Source organism: Fonticula alba (genome assembly GCF_000388065.1).
Source record: "Fonticula alba strain ATCC 38817 unplaced genomic scaffold supercont2.9, whole genome shotgun sequence".
In the NCBI taxonomy this organism is placed as follows: domain Eukaryota; order Rotosphaerida; family Fonticulaceae; genus Fonticula; species Fonticula alba.
In genome coordinates, this window is record NW_009242979.1 from 890,265 (window position 1) to 909,290 (window position 19,026).

The following is a 19,026-nucleotide window of genomic DNA, read 5'->3' on the forward strand; positions in this document are numbered from 1 at the left end:
AGAGAGGGAGAGAGAGAGAGGGAGAGAGGGAGAGAAAGAGAGGGAGAGAGAGAGGGAAAGGGAGAGAGCAGGGGGAGAGAGAGCAGGGGGAGATGGGAGACTGTATTCGGGGCGCGGCCTTTCACGGGCAGCCCCGCAAGGACAAAAAGGGGGGGAGAGGGAGAGAGAGAACAAGGTCAAGGACAGGAGGTGAGGGGGCCAGCAGAGTGCTACCCTTGACCGTAGTAGGTGTACTGTGTACCGTGGGAGAAAGGGCAGGGCTGTGGGGTTAGGGATGCGCATGCAGAGGAGGGGAGATGGCGTCTGGCTGGAGAGGTGTCCGAGTTGGCGGGCCCCTCCTTGTTATGGAGAGGGTGCGCAGACGGCCGGCGGGCCAGGGGCATGGCGGAAAGAGGGCCTGGCGTACCTGCGGAGAGGAGGCTGTCTGTGTCAGGTCCGGTGGGGGGACATGGAAAGGGGGAGCCGTCGAGGACCCAGTCTCAACGACCAGCGGCGGCAGATCGAAGTCCGTCTGTGGCAAGGGGCGAAGCATGGCGAGTTAGTTTGGGCCGAGGAGGACAGGAAGAGCAGGCAAGCCAAGGAGGAGGCTTGGCCATGCATGGGCACGCACACTGGTCAGAGTTCCGAGCGAGGCCGGGCTCGGGGAGGCGGCCAGGGGCCGGTCCAAGAAGCCCGACCCATTGGACGACGGAGAGCCGATGGCCTCGGAGCCGCCGCTGGTTCCGGGAACAATGAGGATGGCTGGCAGGTCATCGGCCTGGGCGGACTTCGCCGCATGAGGCTGCTGGCAATCTGCCAGAGGCACGCTCGCTTCGGGAACGGCTGTTGGCCCGGGGCCGGCCGAGTTGCCAGCTTCCGTCGATGGAGGAAGGGCCTCGAGCAGGGCAAGCCGACTGTTGGATCGGCTGACCGGGGCATCGGTCGTCGCCGGCTCGCCGCCCGAGCCTGCATACATGTCGGCCCCCGGGTATGAGGGGCCAGGAGGCATGGGAGCCGGCGGCGGCGGCGGCGGCGGCGGCGGAGGAGGAGAGCATGCCCCGGGGCCGTGCTCGGTCGCCATGCTCCCGTGGGGCTGCGGAAGATCATGCCCATGCGGGTGCGCATGGGCATGGGCGTGTGCATGCGGGTGGTAGTCATGCTGAGTGGGGACCGTTTGGTAGGCATGATGGGGGTGGTGATGGGGAGCTGAGGGATCCGACGGCGGGGGTGGGGGCGGCGGTGGTGGCTGCTGCTGTGGCTGCTGCTGCTGCTGCTGCGGGTAGTGGTGATGGTGGTGATGGGGTTCCGGCGCGACCGAGTGGTAGTGGTGCGGCTGGTAGTGATGATGGTGGTGATGCGAGTCCGAGGGGACCGGGAGGTGGTGCTGATGCTGATGCTGATGCTGATGCTGGTGGTGATGCTGCTGCGACTGCGACTGCTGCTGCTGCTGCTGCTGCTGTTGCTGTTGCTGCGGCTGCGGCTGCGGCTGCGGCTGCGGCTGCTGCTGCTGTTGCTGCTGCGGCTCCTGCGAACGGGCATGGTCGTGGCCCAGATCGCCGGTCGGAGCGGAGTGCACGTCGGCCGTGCTCGGCGAATGCAAATCCCCGGCTGTGCCGCTGCCATTGTCCCCCCCACCTCCGCCCGGGGGATGGGGCGACATCAGGAGTGACGACGGGTGGTGCATGGTTGGCGAAGGGCCCGCCGACAGGGGAGCCGCCGACGGAAGAACCGGACTTTCACACGAGGGCGACAGGAGGTGGTGCGAGGAGCCGCTAAAGGACAGGTGTGAAGGAGGGCCGGCCCCGCCGGCGCCACCGCCACCAGTGTCACTGGCACCGCTGCAGCTGTGCAGGGTGGCCGTTGGCGAGGGCGGCATCGAGCCCGGCAGGGAAGATGGCAGCAAGTGATCGCCCGTCGAGAAGGACCCAATGGAGAGGGATAGTGACGGTGGGCCCGGGGCAGGGCCCGGCGGCGGGGGAAGAGCCAGCATCGGCGGCCTCGGGGCAAGACCCATGGGCTCTGGCGGCTGGAGGAACTTCGACCGCAGGTAGAAGAGACAAGCCGCGGGGTCGGCCTTGGCCAAGGTGAGGACAGTCCGAGCGTTGGAGGCACTGCCTCGGACATAGTCCACCGCCCAGACGAACAGCTCCTGGTTCGAGGGGACCGCCGGGGCGAAGCGCCCACTTGGCGAGCTGGCCCGGCTGTCGGCCGGGTGAGGCTCATCACCGGGGCCGCCTGCGCCACCGCCGAGAGAGGTCGATGCCATGGCAAAGAGCATGGGGACCAGGCACTGGACGGCCTCCTCCTCGATGCGGGAATCTTCCCGCGCGGCGGCCAGCTGGGCTTCATAATGAGCGGCACTCGGGGGAGAGGCATGGTGTGAGGAGGGTGCCAGGAGCGGGGGCGGAGGCAGCGAATGCATGTGCCCCGGGGGCAGGGGCGGAAGCATGTGCCCGGACGACCGGGAATGATGGCCGGCCTCCAATTGCAGGTCTGCCATGCTGGCCGAGGGCGAGGGGTGGGTGCTGGCCACCGGCGAGATGAGCATCGGCGGCGAAAGGGGCGGAGGCAGCGGGTCCCCATACGAATGGTGGTGGTGGTGGTGGTGGGGGGCGGGGTGGTATGCGGGCCGAGCGGGCACAGCCGACAGGCGCCCCGCCTCGGGCTCATGATAGCCATGATGGCCATGGTGCGAGGGCATGCCGGAGGATGATGCCGATGAGGACACCGGCTGCTGGTGCGGATGTTGCTGCTGGGACGAATGATCGCCGCCATAGTGGCCGTGGTGGCCCACCAGGTGAGGCTGGTGGTGCGGGTGTTGCTGATGCTGCGGCTCATTGCCCGCCATGTGGGGCTGGTGGTGATACTGGCCGAGGGACGGCGAGTCGGTCGGCGGGGCTGGCGGCCCGAGGTACGGCGACGCCGGATGCGAGGCAGACGCCGAGTAGGAGTCGCTGCCGGCCACCCCGGCATCATGGTACGAGTAGTGCGTCGGGGCAGAGCTGGCATCCGGGTTGGAGCCCCCGTCATGGGGCAATGCCGGCGAGTGATAGGCGTCGAAGCCGCGGGCCCCGGCGGAATCGACGCCCGCTTGCGGCGAAGGAGGGCTCGTGTGGGTGGGCGACAGCGGCGGACTGACAAGAGGCATGTCCTCGGGCGGGGGGAAGGCATCTTGAGGCGGGTGTGGCTGCGGCGGGGGCGCCGGGGACGGGGGCCGGGGCGGTGGCGACTCGGAGGGCGGTGGTGGAAGGGACACACTATCTTGACCGAGCGAATGGCCCGGGACTGTGTCGACCACCAGAGCGGGAAGATCCGGCGGCAGGTCCGGCTCCGGAGGGGAGGCCGAGCCTGGATGCAGCGTGGGAGCTTGGTGAAGCTCCTCCGGCTCGGACTTCGGCTCGATGCCCGGCTCCGACGGGGGGGCCAATTCGGACCCCGGGCTCGACGGGTCGAGCTGGGACGAAGGTGCAGCCTGGGACGCCTCCGAGGGGAGATCCGTTTCGTGGGATTCGATTGTCTCGATGGAGCCGGTCGCCAGCGGTGGGTCCTCCGGGGGACCGGGTGGCCCGGGAAGGGCGCCCGGCCCCAGGGGAAGGGGGTCCACAACCGCGGCTGGCATATCCCCTCCGCTTCCGGTGTCGCGGGACAACTCCCCGGAGGGAGAGGCCCCGCTGACTGGCAGGACCGTGGTCGGGGCATCGATCGGCGTGGCCACTAGACTGGGCTTCGGGGAGGGAAGCGGGATGGCCACCGTGGAGCCGGTCGTCGGGAGGGCCGGCAAATCCGGCAACAGGACACCCGGAGTCGCGGCACCCGGCATGGACCAGGCCGAGGCGGGGTGCAGCGGCTCGGAAAATGCCCCAGCCGGGGGGCGTGAGTCGATTGAGGGGCCCCTCATAGCCGGGGGCAGATAGTGCCCAAGCTCCGAGGAGGAGGCAGTCGGGGGCTCGGAGAGTAACATCCCCGGCAGGTAGGTGCTGTTGGGGTCACGCGCAGGAGGGATGGCCGTCAGCTCGGTCGCCGAGGCCGGGGGATCCGCGGAGAAGGTGGACGTGAGAGCTGACACTGGCATCGAGGTGACGGAGGACGGGGCTACCGGGGGCAGGCCATAGGCGGCAAGCGAGTCGGGGATGGTGGCCAGGTGTCCGCCGGGCGCGGCGGCGGCGGCGGCGGCGGCGGCGGAACCCCCTTGCAGGCTGGAATTGGCCATGGCGGCGACGACCGCGGCACCGACGGCGATGGCAGCGGAGGAGGGCACTGGAGATGGGAAGGTGTCAGCAGCAGGGGTCGCCCCTTGGCGAAAGGGACGGAGGGGCAAAGGGAAGAAGGGGGAACAGAGCCCGGGCGCACTATAGGGGTTGTATAGACTGGTGTAGCCCAGGTGCGGGGAGGTGTGATGTGACAGCAGCGGCGAGTAGGACGAGTGAAGGGCCGGCGCAATCGGCATGTGCGGCAGGGGGTAGGCGCGGGCTGCTGCGGCAGCTGCGGCGGCCGCAGCCGCCGAGCTGAAGGGGGGCATGCTCGACATGTCGGTGCCGATGGCCGGGGGAGGACCGGGTGCAGTGGTGGTGGTGGTGGTGGCGGCGGCGGCGGCGGCGGCGGCGGCGGCCGAGGCACTGGCAGTCGCGGCAGCAACGGCGGCGGTGGCGGTACTCTGGCTGGGCGGGTGGATGCGCGGCCGGGGGGCTCCGCGCGCATTGCCCTGCTCGGCTGTAGTGGCAGCGGGGGCACTGGCCTCCGAGGCAGTCAGCGGGGCGCTTCCGGTGGAAGGGGGATCCGAGAAATCGGGGGAGGGCGTGCGCGAAGAGGCCTGGGCTCGGGAGCCGGGCGCGGTCGCCGCTGGAGGGGCGTCAGCGGGAGCAGCGCGCGTGGTAGAGCTGGAGGCAGATGCCGGCGGTGGATCGACCAGGTTCAAGTATTTGCTGTGCCACAAGGGGAGGGGGGGGGGGGGGGGGGGAGGGAAAACAGAGATTCGAAGGATGAGCCGTGCATGCCAAGGACCCGAAGGGAGGGACAGGGAGCAAGGAGCGAGGAGAGGACCAAGAGCAGAGGAGGAGCTGCGTACTCAGGCCGCTGCTTGAATTCCGGGCAGTGCCCGCTCAGATGGTTGCTGAAAGATCCGGAATTGAGGAAGGCCTTCGAGCAGGCGGGACATGTGAAGGAGAGTGTCTGCAAGTCGCGCCGGAAGGACCGTTCTGTGAAGCAGGAGTATCAGCCACAGGTGCACAGAGAGGAGAGGGGAGGAAGCGCGTGTGTGTGTGTGTGTGTGAGTGTGTGGATGTGTGGATGTGTGGATGTGCGTGCGTGCGAGCAGCTGGGGGGTATGGGCGCGAACGAAGGTCCATTCGCACCATAGTGCTTGTCCTGGAAGAGGGCCCGTCGAATGATCACCATCTTGTGGACGTGGCGCATGTGGCGCTCATAGCGAGCGTCATTTCGGGAGATCGTGCACCGACCATTGCTGTCGGGAAAGCGGCAGGGGAATTGGCAGGTGGCTGGGGGATGGGGAAGCAGGGGGCAACAGGTCAGGGCTGACAGGACTCCAGTGACGAGGTGGCAGGCGGTGTGGAGAGAGGGAGAGAGAGAGAGAGAGAGGGAGAAAAGGAAGAGGGGGGACCAGGCGCAAGGAGGTATGGCGCACAGTCAAGCAGGGCGTCCGCCTCGTCGGTCGGCGACCGACGGACGATGGCAAGCGAATCCTTCGAGGCACTCGGGGCCGGAGCCGGGGCCGGCGGGGATGAGACGCCCAGGCCGTAGGCGGCCGGGCCTTGGGCCGAGGAAGATGGCGGCGGACCGCGGCCGGCCGAGCCCCCGGTCCCAGGGGCCGATGGCGTTAGCGCCGGCTGCGCCGGGTGGTAGCCGGCCAGGAGCCCAGGCGATGGAGCCGCAGGCTGAGCATTCATGAGAGACAACTCCGAACCGGACTCAGTTAGAGGCCCGCAACGGGCATATGGGAGAGAGATGCGGCGGCAATGACGGCGGCAGCGGCGGCGGCGGCGGCAACGGCGACGACAGGAGACGACCGTGCGAAGGGCGAAAAGGAGGGCGGTGTCGGGAAGCGAGGGGGGGGGGGCGAGGGGGGGGGTAAGGAGGGAGGTTTGTCTTGGCCAAGTCAGGACCCACAGGGGGGAAAGTATGGTGCGAAAAAAACCGCGAGGAGGGGCGAGCAGGGGGAAGCCTGCCGTCGCCGGCCAAAGTCAAGGGGACTTCGGCGATGGCGAGCGAGTGCGGATCGGCCATCAACTGCCGGGCAGATTGGCAGGCCCGGGGCTTCCCGGCCCCTTGGCCCAGGCATGGATGGCGCGCTGGTGTGGACTAGAGGCAAGTCTCTCCATTGCTGGGGGGAGACGAGAGCGGCGCGCATGGCAGATGTGCGAGGGGGGCCGGGTGGGCTGGGGGGGGGGGGGGGGGGGGCAGCCGAGGCCCGGACCGCGCGAGGGGGGAGGATGGTCCACGCGGGGCGGGGTTTCGTATCCAGCGTGGGATCGCCCGAGCCTCCGATCGCGTACGTGCGGGCCCGCCTGCTCCGCCACTTACACGGGGCCACAAAGATCCGCCGGCAAAAAAAAAATCCTGCCGACAGCGGGACCGCGGGGGAGGACACACGCGGCCTCCAGCGCCCTGCCGCCCCCCCCCCCCCCCCTTCAAGCCAACGGGTGACAAGAGAAGCCACAGGCTAGCCCGGAGAATGGAACCACAACAGGCGTTCGCCAGGCCGCGGGGACCCCCTGTGCTCGGCGGCGGACCGGGGAGCCGAGCACACACCGGCGCCGGGGGCCCCGGGGCGCCATAGGTCAGAAGAAGAGGGACAGATGCTCGACCATGTCCCTGAGGCAGGGGCCTGGAAGAAGAGAGCAAGAGAACGAGAACGAGAGCGAGCGAGCGAGAGAGAGAGAGAAAGAGGGAGAGAGAGAGGGCAAGAGGTAGTGCGACAGAGGGTGGACGAGAGAGGGCTGGCCCGTCAGGTGCGGTGGGACAGGCAAAAGAAAACATCCACATGGAGCGACCGGCGCGCGGTCATGGGTCCTTCACGTGTGATCGTGGCTCCATCACGCCGTCGTTAATTAGGGTTGCCCAGACGGAGAGTCAGGGAGCGCGGAGAGCGGAGAAAAGGGGGTTGTCTGGTGGTTGCCCGCCCCTGTGGTGGTGGCCTAGCCTCCAGGAATTGGGTGGCCCGAGTGTGTGCACAATACGGGAGGGCACTCTGGGAGGGAGGTCCGAAGTAACGGGTACCCTATGAGCGGGAGAATGGGGGATGGCGAGGCCGTCGGCGGGGGGGGGGAGTGGGGCACGGTCCGGGACCGGTAGAACCGGCGAGCCGGCGGTCCTGGTGTTTCACACGCGCCAGTTTCTCCCCCCCCCCCCCCCCTGCCTGTCTGAGGACGGACTGAAGGGCCCAAAGCAAGCAGGCGGCCGGAAGGAGGGTGGGATGGCGCCAGCGCGTCCCCCCAGGGGCCGCAGCCGAGCGTGGCGGAACAAGATTGATGGCCTAGTAGGCAGGCGTTGTGCCTGGGCGGGAGCCGCCGCGAGGGCATGGCATATCTCTCCCCCTCCACTCTCTCTGCCCCTCCCTCCTTTTGTCCCTCCCCCGCCTCCTTTTTCCCTCCTCCCCGGCATCACAGGCCGCGCAGAGATCCGCCCCACCATGAACTACGACGACAACATCGACGACGACGGGTCCGATCTGGACGACTTCTACCCCGATCAGACGGATGTCATTGACTCTTCCGGTATGTGAGCATGGGTGTCCTCCGGAGGCGGGGTGGGGGCACGCCGGCCCCCTTCCCCACCTTGCCACCCGTCATCCCCTCCCCTCGCAGCCCGCATGTCCTTCTCACGCGATTGCACTCCCTCTCTCCCCTGGCACCGCCGTCCGTCGCCTGGGCCAGCCATTCGCATGCCCTTCGACTTCTCGGCGGCGGCGGCACGCGCCCGCGAGGACTTCTCCCGCTTCTCGGACTCGGCCCAAGCCCCGGCCCCGGTCCCGGTCCCCCAGCCCAAGCAGCGCCAGGCTCCGGCCCCGGCTCCGGTCCCGGCCCCGGCTGGACCCGCTCGCGGTGGCCTGCCCGCACGGCCCATGCATCCGGGTGCCACCCCGGGGGTCCGGCCTCCTCCGGCGGCCCACTTCCCCGGCGGCTCTCCGCCGATGGGGCACCACCAGCACCCGGGTGCCATTCCCTCGGCCAGGCCGCTGCGCATGGGCCCGGTTCCGGGGGCCCCGACGGGCGTCGGGACGCCGGTCCGGCCGCCGGTCGCCGGGGCCATCCCCATGGCCGGTGACTCGCCTCCCGGCCAGCCATCCTTCTCGGCGGTGGCGGCCACCTCGGCCCCGCAGCAGCCCACCCGGGTGACGGTGGCCTCGTTGACCTCGCCGGTGGCTGGCGGAGCGATGTCCGCCCCGGGCCCGGCGCCCACGGCCAAGCCCAGTGCCCACAGCGGCATCATCGGTGTGGACCCGGAGTCGGCGCCGCTCCCGGCCCACCTGCGGTCCATCACCTCGCAGATGGCCTCCGACACGCCGACCGGCTCGTCCTCCGAGCTGACGGCCCTCGAGTCGCTGGCCGCCTCGTCCAAGCGTGTTCCCCGCTGGCAGCAGCAAATCCAGCGCCGGATGCTGACCAACGACGATCTGCTTCCCTCGCGCCACCGGTACTCCGGCCCGTTGATGTGTGTCTCGGACAAGGCCTTCCTCACGCGCATGCATGTGTCTCTCCTCCAGACCATGACCCCCTATGTGGATGACTACTACTGCCTGATGTACTCGCAGCGCGATGAGCCGCAAAAGAAGCCGGCCTCCGGGGCCGACACCCCGGCCGCGGTGGCCGATGCCGTTCAAAACCCCCCGGCCGCCGATGCCGCTGGGACTGGCGAGGCAGCGGCCGCTGCCTCGGCTGTTCCGGCCTCCGGCACCAGCGCCGCCGCCTCGGCCACCTCGGTGGCGACCGCCGCGGCCATGGGTTCCGCTGCGGTCCCCACTTCGCCCAAGCCATCGGGCGCCCGGCCGCCCATGGCCACTGCCGATGGCGATGCCCCTTCCACCGGTGAGGAGGAGCAGGAGGATGCCGAGCTGCGGCGCCTGCGTCGCGCGGCCGAGGCCTCCACTCGCCAGCGCGAGCTCTACCGCAACTTCAACCTCTCCCGGGCTACGCCCACCGGCCGTGCGTTCTCTCCCTCTCCCTCTCCCTCTCCCTCTCCCTCCTCCTCCCTCTCTGTTGAAGCCCCTGCCACCCCCATGCCTCTCCCCGCCAGCCGATCCTGACCTGATGCCCCGTGTGCTTGATGGTGTCTCCATGCCGCGGCTCCACTCGGCCCTTCAGGCTCCGAGGGTCTCTTCTCATCCAGTCTCGGCACCACGATGAAGTTCCGCCGGCCGCCTCAAATGTATCCCGGCCTGACGACGCTCCTGCGGTCGGACAGCGCCTCGCAGGAGGCCGCCTCCAGCACTGCCGGCATTCCGGAGGCCCCGGATGCCGGCTCCTCACGCAGCCAGCATCTGCGCATCCTGCGCGCCATTGAGGCGGTCTACTCGCGCATTCTGCGCTACGAGGATTGGATGGCCCATGAGACCTCCGGTGTCCAGCTCACGTCGGACACCAACTTCAAGTCGTGCGCCCCTCCCCTCTGTGTCTGTCTGCTCCCTCTGCCTCTTTCCCCGCTATTCCCCCCTTCCCCCTCCCCCTCCTCTCTCCCGGTGAGCGTAAGCTCACGCTGTCGGCCGCCAACACTCACCCTCTCTCCATAGCTCGCCACTGGACATGGAGAAGCTCCGCCAGGCGGTCTTCAACGAGATCATCCTCAACGAGGAGGTGTACGTTTCCCTCTTGGCTGCCTTCTCTCGGCCCTCGTCTTCCTGGCTCTTGGAGGCCGCTTTTCCCTTTCTTCCCTCCGCGCGCGCGCGCGCGCCCCCTCAACCCCTCTGACCTTTCCCTCTCCTGCCTGCTTTCAGCGAGTCCGACCCCGAGTCCATCCTCTCGCATGCTCTCTCCTTCCTGAGCTATGATAAGGGTGTTCGCGCCATGCGCCGGGTGATCCCCCTGCTGGAGCGTGAGCAGCTCCTTGGCTTGCTGCCGGTCATCGTGCATGCCTTTGCCTCCTTCGCATACCTGCATGACACATCGGACAAGGCTGTTCGGCCGAACCACCAGTTCTCCGAATATGTGGTCACTCCCCTGTCGCTGCTGCTGCTCGATCTCCAGACCGACGAGCTGATTGTCTTCCTTCACTCCTTCCTGGTCCTGGTGAACGAGCGCATTCTCTACTCGGCTCTGTCGGGGCTGGTACGCATACACCTATTTGACCCTCCGCATGCCTGCTCCTCCCTCGCCCGCTCCCCGGCCTGCTCGCGTGTACCGACCTCCGGCCGTGTGTTGACACTCCCCCAAAATCCACCTCCTGTGTGTCCGACACTTGCTCTCCGACACAGAGTGGCATCACCCTGATCAACCACTTGCTCTTGCGGATTGCCATTCTCCACCGCTCCGGCCAGTTCCACTACAACGATGACAATGGTCGCATCCTGTGCGTGCTCTTCCCTTTTGGCCGCTCTTTTCCATTTTCCCCCTTTCGACTCCCCCCCCCCCCCCCCCGCCTCCCGTGCTTGCTACCATCTGACATGCCTTCATTCCCGTCACTTGCCGTGTGCCCCTCCCGCTCCTGTGTGTGCGTGTGTCCGTTCCCAGTGCCGCCCTCGCGACTCGTCTCCTGGCCACCATCCGCGGACAGATGAGCGCCTTCTATGCCCACCACTCGTCTCTCAATGGCGAGCCCGGCCGCCGGGCGGTGTGGCATCTGCTTGTCTGTCTGGCGCACTCGGTCCCGGATGACGAGTCGACCCGGGCCCTGCTTAGTGATGATGGCGACCCGATGAAGGGCCCCTCGCCGGCTATTGCCGTGTCAGATGAGATGCTCAAGCAGGCCATCGCCGAGATGTGCACCGTTCTCAGTGCCGGGCAAGTCCCCTCGGATGAGATTAAGCTCTTCTTCCTGGTGTGCGGCGTGCCGAATCCCGAGGATCTGGCCATCGCCACCATGTCGGCTGAGCATGCGGCCGCCGCTGCCCGGGCCGCTGCCCAGCCGGCGCAAGTTTAATGTGCCCTTCATTGTTCCTTGCTTCTGGAGTCGCTGGCTCCATCACCTCCGGCGCCTCGACCTCTCGACCCACACGCCTTCGCTTTTGGCCCTCTCTGCCCGTGCTCGGGCCTATCTTTCGCCCTTTACAGTCCATACACGCACACGCACACGCACATACACACATAGTGACCCCCAGTCCGGTCCAATTTGTCGCCACCACTCATGAACGTGCGTGCATGAATGTCCGAGTGCGCATGCGCGCGCCCCTGTGAGGGTATGCCGGCGATTCGGCCTGGAAGAGAGAGGGAGAGACAGAGAGGGAGAGACATACGCACCGAAGAGGAGGAGGGGGGGAGGGGGGCAAATCTATTATATTGGAAAAAAAGGTCCACGGGGGGTTCTGTCACATCAAGTTCTAGGAGCCTGTGGACGCTGGGAAGGGGGGGAGGGGGGGGGGGGTAGAAGCAAAAGGGCTCACTTGGGCCGCCACACAACCGTCAGAGGAGTGGCTGCGACTCCGGCGGCACCGGGCCGTCGACACCATCATCATCATCATCCAGGGCCAACAGCGAGGCACTCTGGTAATCCGACCCCGGGGACTGGATGCTCCCCTTGAAGGAGATGGCCCCCGGCGGGCCGAGATCCAGCGCCAGGGGACCCCCCGGGAGCGGCCCGCGCCCGATCAGGCCCGCGCTCGGAGACAGGCTACTGGCATAGAGACTGGAGTAGGGGGACGCATGGCCGGCCGGGGTGGCTCCCACTACGCTAAGCGCCGCCGAACCGCCCGAGGAGAGGGATGTGAAGAGAGACGGCGAGGAGGCGCCGGGGGGGATGACGCCGGAACCGGCGACACCGGCGGGCGGAAGGCCTGGCGACATCGCCAGCGACGAGTAGGCCGAGTTGGCCGACAGGCCGAAGGAACCCATCAGTCCGACGGGCTGCTGACCGGGCGGGCCGCGGAGGGGCGGCCCACCAGCCACCGGGTCCCCGCTGCCGGTCCCGGCGGCGGCGGCACCGGGCGGCGAACTCCGGCTGGCGACCAGAGAATCGCCAGGCAGAGTGGCCACCAAGCTGGGCACGCCGCCACTCCCATGAGCCAGGATGGATGGCGATGCATGGTGCCCGGTGCCGATGATGGACGGACTGGGAGTGATGCCAGGCGCCACGGCAGCGGCGGATCCAGCGACCCCTGGCAGGCTGGCCGGGGTGTAGTAAATGGACGAGCCGGTGGGGTTCAGCTGGGCCGAGGTGATGACCCCATCGTCCGGGGGGTAGGCGACGGCGGCGGCGGCGGCGGCTGCCGAAGCGGCGGCCGCTGCCGCCGCATTGGCCGAACGCTGAGCCGGCCGGGCGGGCAGGCGCTTGCCGATGCGCCGCGGGGCCCCGAGCATGATCAACAGCAGGACCGACGACACGACCAGCGCCAACTCATGGAGCGCATCGCCCACGCACCAGGCAACGAAGTTGTTGAAAGAGGGCACATCGATCAGCATGATGATCGACAGGACAATGCCGAAGAGGAAGCAAATGGCCGTGCCGGTGGTCAGGGCGATGACCTTGCGCAGGGCATTGAGACCGCGATTGCCGCCGGAAATGGCCAACAGCGATGAACTCCGCAAGGTGGCCCGGAAGCCGGAGCCCGAGGAGCCGGGCAGGCCGCCGGGGCCGGCGCCACCACCCCCACCCCCGCCGGAGGACATGCCGCCGGAGGTGCCGCTGCCGCCGATCCAGCTGAAGGCCTTCAGCTGGCGCCGGATCCGGATGGCGTAGTAGATGAAGCCGATGCAGATGACCGTGAAGACGATGGCCAAGTACACCTGGTAGATGGTCCGGTGGCTGTAGGCGCTATTGAGCGAGTCATCAAATGGCACCAGCACATCCACCATCAAGAAGACCACCTCGATGGAGTAGATGGCGATGTTGGATACGATGAAGGGAAGCTGCACCCGACGGAAGAGGAGGTCCTTTTGGTGCTTGGGATTCTGCCCGCGGGCGATGGCCGCCATGAAGTAGGCCGTGGCCCACATCTGCAACACCAGCGTGTACGCCGTGAATGTCAACGGGTAGAAAAGGAACCGGCCAAGGCGCGACGCCCAGCGGGGCATCGGCGGGGGATAGATGTCGGCGGGATCGGTGGAATAGAAAGCCGCGCGGACTATGGCGCAGGTGCACATGAACCGGCAAAGAGTCAGGCCCGAGGGGAGGCAAGTGCAGGGGTGGGGCCTGTTCGAGCATGAACGTGGACATGTATGTGCAGGGGAGGGGGAGGGGGAGGCGGGAGGGGGGCGGGGGGAGGGGGGGGGCGAGGAGGATGGAGGGAGGCGCGAGAGGGGGCTTTGACGGACCGCTGAAGGCCATGAAGAGAACCAGATACCCGATGGTCTGGTGGGTGAACCACTTGGCCGGAGGGAAGCCAGCGGAGTAGGCCTTGAAGAGGAAGACAATAGTGACCAGCATGAGCACCGAAAAGACCACACTAAAGTCGGGGGGGGGGGGTCAGTGGAGCGAGGAGACGAGGCGGGAGTTCGAGGCTTTGGGCCGCATGGGAGAGGCCGACGGAGAGGGAGAGGGAGAGAGAGAGAAGGAGGAGGAGAGAAAGCTAAGAGCAACATGCTGGCGGCGGAGGCGTACACAATCAGGAAGCGATACGCGTCGTAGGCCTTCTGGTTGGTGAGCTCATGGCGTGCCAGTGAACAGTCGGCTGCCCAATCGTAGGGGTAGGGGCAAGTGCAGCGCTGAGTATCGTCGTTGCAGGTGCCGCGGTTGCTGCACTGGTTCGGGCAGCTCATGCCGGACTCCGAGTCAGACCAGTCCGGTGGGTCAATTCCGTAGCAGGAGGATGAAGAGGACGAGCCGGGAGCACTGGAGGAGGAGGAGGATTCCCCTGGGGTTGAAGTTGAGGCATCCGGCGAGGAGGTCGAGTCCGGAGAAGAGGTCGAGTCCGGAGAAGAGGTCGAGTCCGAAGAAGAGGTCGAGGCATCCGGCGAGGAGGTCGAGGCATCCGGCGAGGAGGTCGAGCCCGGCGAGGAGGTCGAGCCCGGAGCAGATGACCCAGATCCCGGACTGGATGGTGCGGAGCCCGAAACCGAAGATCCGTCCTCGGGGAGGGTGGATTCCGATCCGGGTGCGGAGGATCCAGGCTCGGGGGTGGATGATCCGGGCTCCGAAGCTGAGGTAGATGACCCTGCCGGGGGATGCTCGGTGGAGCCGGAAGCCGAGGGAGAAACATCCAGGACGTCAATTGGCACCCATTCCGTGGCCCAAACAGCCCCAGACCAGAGGGGGAAAGTAGTGTGATTCAGGTGTGATGATGATGGGTCGACACCGATCGGGGCCGATACCCGGCGTCCGGGGGCCAAGGAAGCCGGCGACCGGGCGCTAGCCGTCAGGAACAGCATCGCGAGAGCCAGCAGAAGCCCAACGGGCCGGCCGCCGGGGAAAAGGGCGAGGTGCGGCGGCATTCGGCAGGAAAATCGGACTAGGGCAATCAGCGGGCAAAAACCAGAGGAAGGGGCGCGCGCCGGGTGCCTGGCTGATGGACGACGCCCGGGTTTGGGAGAGGAGAAGTGTCAGTTTCACCGGGCGCGCGGGAGGGGAAAAGACAACAAGGAAGCTCGGCAGCTCCGAGTGCATACCATCACAAGAGCGGCCCGCTCAGAGCCGGAGATCCTGCGGGGAGGGGAGGGGGGCGGGTAGCAAGCCGCGCAGGCGCAGCCAGACAAGGCGGGCAGGCGAGGCAAGAGAGGAGGCAGCAGGGGGAGGAAGAGGGGGGCGGAAAGGGGGAGGGCGTCGGGTGATCGGCAGCCGGGGCCCCTCCACGAGAAGAGCCTGAAAAACGACCAACAGCCGCTCGCGCGCGCGCGCGCGCGCGCGCGCGCGCGCGCGCGCGCACTCGGAGGCCCCTCACTCACACAAACCCTTCTTGGGCAGTCCGGGCTCATGTGCGCCTTTGCGCGAGTGTGCATGGGCATGCATGGGCATGCATGGGCTGGTGTATGTGTGTGTGTGTGTATCTCTCTGATCACCGGAGATGCGGGCGTTTCGCAGGGAGGCTCTCCGCCTGCGGCCGGAGCATATGGCTGCGCCGTGCGGTCAGCCCACCACCACCTGCCGTCCTGACGCGCGAGTCGAGGAGCGGCAGAGACGAACATGACCTCTGTCCGAAGACATCCATGCGGATCCGGGCGCGCGGCCCACACGGCCAAGGCAAACCCACCACACAGCGGGAATAATGCCCGCGACAGCGATGTCTCGCCGGCAACAGCAATAACAACAATAACACCATGACCCGGCGCAGGTGGCCCGAGGCGGGCCCAATCCCCCCTCCCCCCGGCGCCGGACAAGCCATCTTGGTACGCCTTCCTAGCCGGGCGTCTTGGAAGGGGGATGGCCCCGACTGTCGGGCGAGGCGGGGATTTAGGTGTGTGGAACGGGGCGGGGGGGGGGGGAGTGAAAAATAAAAAATAATTGCCTCGGCAAGGCGGGCGCGCACCCGCATCAATCGGGCTTCAGCTGAGCAGGCGTGGGCCGGCCCCGATATGCCCGTGCATTGGCCCGGCCCGGCCCGGCCCGGCCCGGCCCGGCCCGGCCTGACCGGACCCAACCAATCGCCGACCGAGCGGGCAGGCCACCCGAGCCTCGTCGCACATCACTCGGCCCTCATGCCGCCCGGGCCGCGCCCTACCCACTCGTGGGTGGGATGGTGCGGGAAGGCAGGAAGCCCCCAGGAACATATAGTGCGCTATCGGACCGGACGGAGGGACTACATCCCCCCCCCCCCCCCGGGCCGAAAAATCGACATGCCCAACGCCGCCGAGGCCTTCCTTCCGGAGGTCTCTCTCCCGGGGGGCGGGGGGGGGGGGGTCGAAGACAAAGGGAAACCCGACCGCTGCGGGAGCGGCGGCGGCCTGCGCGTGATCTGCGCGTGATCTTTCCGATCAGTTGGCAGAACATCTGTGTCCGGCCTGACGCCGTTGTCCTGGAGCCCCGCCGTGCAGCCTGTTGCCCCGCACAGACCGCCGCCGGTATTGATGCACTCTGGCACTGGCAAACAGGCCCCTTTCCGGGGGCAGCTCGGGCGGAGATTCGTAGACTCCAGGATGCGCCTGGTCGTAAGGCGTCTACATCGTTGTTGGTTCGGGGGGGGGGGAGGAGGGGGGGGAGGGGGGCGAGTGGGCGTCTGGCGGCCCGAGCAACCGGCGACCAACACCCAAGAGGGAGAAAGTGGGGCTCGCCGAGCCAGGGCACCAGCCGCCAGGGCGCGGCCCGTTGGAAAGCCCCACAGCACAGGACGCCCCAGGCACTAGGACCCTGGGGCACTGGCCCAACTGGGTGGCCAGGCGATTTCAGTCCTTGCCAGGCACATTCTTGCCCGGGGCCGGTTTTTCCGCGCGATTCGCCCTGGGTTGCGCTCTCTCCGGCGCTGTTACTCCAGAAAAACCTCCCCGGTGCCCGTCCACCAGAGTGGGACCCAGCATCGCCCCTCATTCCCCCTCACCTCGCCTCCAGCCTGCTCTTTTCTTTCCCCCCCCCCTTCCCCCCCTCTCCCCCGCTCCCCGCCCCCCACACACCCACACCCACAGCCACACCCACATACATACATACGCACATCCATCCATCCATCCATCCCAGACAATTGCCACACGTCGCCATGTCTCCCATCCCGATTGAGGACATTACCGTCGAGAAGTCGGACTTCTTCCGGCTCAAAGCCAACGACCTGCTGAAGGCCGGGCGCTACAACGATGCCATCCCCCTTTACTCGCAGGCGATCGACCACCACCCAGCCCCGGCGCCAGCCACCCTCTACACCAACCGCAGCCTGGCCTACTTCAAGGCCGAGCTGCTCGGAGCGTCGCTGACTGACGCCGAGACGGCCCTCTCCCTGGACCCGGGCTTCACCAAGGCCCACTACCGCCGGGGATGTGCGCTGATGGGGCTCTGCCGGTGGTCGGAGGCGGCCGCCGCGCTGGCCACCGCCTCGCGCGCCCTCCCCAAGGATGGGGCCATGCGGGCTCTGGCCAAGGAGGCCAAGCGCCGGGCCACCGAGGCCGCCTTCCTGGCTGCCATCGACTCGGCCGAGGACCAGACGTCCATCATCGACACCATGGACTGGTCGTCCATCGAAGTCGAGAGCACCTACACCGGCCCCCGGTGGGAGGACTCGGAGGAGACCCTCACGCCGGAGTTTGTCAAGCAGGTGATGGACTTCATGAAGGATGGCGGCGTCCTCCACCGGAAGTACCTCTACCGGGTGCGTGGCCCCCTGTTGGCGGGGCAGGCGCCGAGCTCCGGAGGCCCGCAGGGGAGGGAAGGGGAACGGGGGGGTGGGGGGGGGGGGGGGGGGGGGGGGCGGCGATCACGTCAGAGGACACTTTTGCGCCCTTCTGTCCCCGAATGACCTCCTGTCCGGTTGTCTGACCTGCTGCTGGTGGGTGTCCTTTGTTGTGTTCTCCGCTCGGCCCCGTTACCCGCGTCGGCTGTGTAGGTCTTCACCGAGTCGGCCCGGTACCTGCGGTCATTGCCCAGCCTGCTGGATGTCACGGTGTCCGAGGAGGCCGAGCATATCACCGTGTGCGGCGATACCCACGGCCAGTACTACGACCTGATGAACATCTTCCGCATGAATGGGCTTCCCTCGCACTCGAACCCCTATCTGTTCAATGGGGACTTCGTCGACCGAGGCAGCTGGAGTGTCGAGGTTGCCGTCACCATGCTCCTCTGGATGCTGGCTCTCAAGGGCCCGGATGGCCAGCCCGGCAGCTTTATCCCCCTGCGCGGGAACCACGAGAGCCATGACCAGAACAAGGTCTATGGCTTTGAGGGCGAGGTCCTGCACAAGTGCGCATTCATCCATCCTGCCCCTCTTTGCTGGTGCTCCCGGTGCCAGGCTCCTAACGACTCATCCCATCCTTTTGCCGTGTTTCCGTGTGGATGTGCGCGCGCGTGTGTGTGTGTGTATCTGCGTGAATGCGGCCCGGCGCGCGCTCGTGTAGGTACAACCTCCGTGTGTTCCAGTCCTTCACCGAGCTGTTCACCCTTCTCCCCTTGGCGGCGGTCATCGACAGCAATGTCTTCGTGGTGCATGGCGGCCTGTTCAGCCGTGATGACGTCACGCTGGACGATCTGCGTTCGATCAACCGCTTCGGCTCGCAGCCGACCGGCACCAGCGGCAAGTATGCCCTTCTCAGCGAAATGCTCTGGAGCGACCCGATGGATGAGGTGCGTGCCCGCTTGGTCTTGGCAGTCCTGCCTCAGGGGGAGCCTGTTTGGATGACTTCCCCTGGGCCCACATATGCTCTGCCTTTCCCATGCCGCATCCCACTCACATGGACGAACATTCATCCTGCTCCTGTAGATGGGCCGTCTCCCCTCGCGCCGTGGGATTGCCATCCGCTTTGGCCCCGATGTGTCGGCCAAGTTCCTTGACAGCAACGGCCTCAAGTATATGATCCGCTCGCACGAGGTCAAGGACGATGGGTACGAGGTGGCGCATGATGGGCGGTGCATCACCGTCTTCTCGGCGCCGAACTACTGCGACTCCACCGGCAACAAGGGCGCCTTCCTGCGCATCAAGCGCGGCACCAGCGACTACAAGGCCGTCACTTTCTCGGCCGTGCCCCATCCCGACCTCAAGCCCATGGCCTATGCCAAGTCCATGGGAGGCTTCTAAGCAAGTGCAGGCCACCTCTTCGGCTGTGGGGTGCTCCTTCATCTCCCCGGGCGTGCGGGACTTTCCCCCTGTCAGCGAGTTGCACACAATACACGGCTCTCTTGATGGGCGACTTACTTTTCTGCCTTTGCCCCGATTCCCGTTGCTCCTTGCGGCGGGGTGGGTCAGCGGCATGCCCTGCGCTCGCGAACACCGCGGGCCCCTTCCGGCAGCACATGCGCGGGCCGGAGGTCGCCCCAAGGGTGGAAAAGAAAGAGACTGGGCATTTGTATTGAGGAAGTCTATACGGGAAGGGGAAAGCAAGG

General features: G+C 67.2%; 5 protein-coding genes across 6 annotated transcripts in view; 2 read left to right on the forward strand and 3 right to left on the reverse strand.

Moving 5' to 3' along the window:
• Nucleotides 1–86: 86 nt before the first annotated feature.
• On the reverse strand, nt 87–5,955 carry H696_05269. 2 transcript variants are annotated; one of them, XM_009499131.1, is made up of 7 exons: nt 5,621–5,955; nt 5,331–5,474; nt 5,045–5,174; nt 4,330–4,901; nt 611–4,236; nt 407–511; nt 87–233 (listed from the first exon to the last, which is right to left on the reverse strand). In XM_009499131.1, the coding sequence occupies exons 1-7, from the start codon at nt 5,880–5,882 to the stop codon at nt 210–212; spliced, it is 4,863 nt and encodes a 1,620-aa protein (XP_009497406.1). In that variant the 5' UTR covers nt 5,883–5,955; the 3' UTR covers nt 87–209. The 2 variants fall into 2 exon arrangements, with proteins under 2 accessions (XP_009497406.1, XP_009497407.1); XM_009499132.1 differs by lacking the exon at nt 5,621–5,955 and having other exon boundaries at nt 5,331–5,515.
• A 1,521-nt stretch (nt 5,956–7,476) lies between these two features.
• On the forward strand, nt 7,477–11,227 carry H696_05270 (hypothetical protein). The gene is made up of 7 exons (XM_009499133.1): nt 7,477–7,709; nt 7,869–9,137; nt 9,297–9,585; nt 9,722–9,787; nt 9,926–10,256; nt 10,403–10,497; nt 10,659–11,227. Exons 1-7 carry the CDS (start codon nt 7,625–7,627, stop codon nt 11,065–11,067), a joined length of 2,544 nt encoding a protein of 847 aa, XP_009497408.1. The 5' UTR covers nt 7,477–7,624; the 3' UTR covers nt 11,068–11,227.
• A 319-nt stretch (nt 11,228–11,546) lies between these two features.
• Nucleotides 11,547–14,447, reverse strand: H696_05271 (hypothetical protein; the record flags this gene model as incomplete). The annotated part of the gene is made up of 3 exons (XM_009499134.1): nt 11,547–13,204; nt 13,395–13,525; nt 13,681–14,447. 3 exons carry the CDS (start codon nt 14,445–14,447, stop codon nt 11,547–11,549), a joined length of 2,556 nt encoding a protein of 851 aa, XP_009497409.1.
• A 2,142-nt stretch (nt 14,448–16,589) lies between these two features.
• Nucleotides 16,590–18,838, forward strand: H696_05272 (hypothetical protein). The gene is made up of 4 exons (XM_009499135.1): nt 16,590–17,302; nt 17,537–17,889; nt 18,045–18,270; nt 18,407–18,838. The coding sequence occupies exons 1-4, from the start codon at nt 16,700–16,702 to the stop codon at nt 18,719–18,721; spliced, it is 1,497 nt and encodes a 498-aa protein (XP_009497410.1). The 5' UTR covers nt 16,590–16,699; the 3' UTR covers nt 18,722–18,838.
• Nucleotides 18,835–19,026, reverse strand: part of H696_05273 (hypothetical protein) — a gene marked incomplete at its 3' end in the record, with an annotated part of 4,383 nt that continues 4,191 nt past the window's right edge. Inside the window, exon 6 of the mRNA XM_009499136.1 lies at nt 18,835–18,846. Within this exon, the coding sequence (XP_009497411.1) occupies nt 18,835–18,846 (12 nt within the window). The remainder of the gene's footprint in view (nt 18,847–19,026) is intronic.

What these genes read in the sequence shown, in the direction of transcription:
- H696_05272 (XM_009499135.1), top strand. Translation starts at nt 16,700, where the DNA reads ATGTCTCCCATCCCGATTGAGGACATTACCGTCGAGAAGTCGGACTTC. An exon ending in ACCGGAAGTACCTCTACCGG is followed by an intron (nt 17,303 to 17,536) that starts GTGCGTGGCCCC and finishes TCGGCTGTGTAG; the next exon opens with GTCTTCACCGAGTCGGCCCG. An exon ending in GAGGGCGAGGTCCTGCACAA is followed by an intron (nt 17,890 to 18,044) that starts GTGCGCATTCAT and finishes GCGCTCGTGTAG; the next exon opens with GTACAACCTCCGTGTGTTCC.
- H696_05269 (XM_009499131.1), bottom strand. Translation starts at nt 5,882, where the DNA reads ATGAATGCTCAGCCTGCGGCTCCATCGCCTGGGCTCCTGGCCGGCTAC. An exon ending in GGCGGACGCCCTGCTTGACT is followed by an intron (nt 5,475 to 5,620) that starts GTGCGCCATACC and finishes CCCATCCCCCAG; the next exon opens with CCACCTGCCAATTCCCCTGC. An exon ending in CTTCCAGGACAAGCACTATG is followed by an intron (nt 5,175 to 5,330) that starts GTGCGAATGGAC and finishes CCTGCTTCACAG; the next exon opens with AACGGTCCTTCCGGCGCGAC.
- H696_05270 (XM_009499133.1), top strand. Translation starts at nt 7,625, where the DNA reads ATGAACTACGACGACAACATCGACGACGACGGGTCCGATCTGGACGAC. An exon ending in ATCATCCTCAACGAGGAGGT is followed by an intron (nt 9,788 to 9,925) that starts GTACGTTTCCCT and finishes GCCTGCTTTCAG; the next exon opens with CGAGTCCGACCCCGAGTCCA. An exon ending in GATGACAATGGTCGCATCCT is followed by an intron (nt 10,498 to 10,658) that starts GTGCGTGCTCTT and finishes GTCCGTTCCCAG; the next exon opens with TGCCGCCCTCGCGACTCGTC.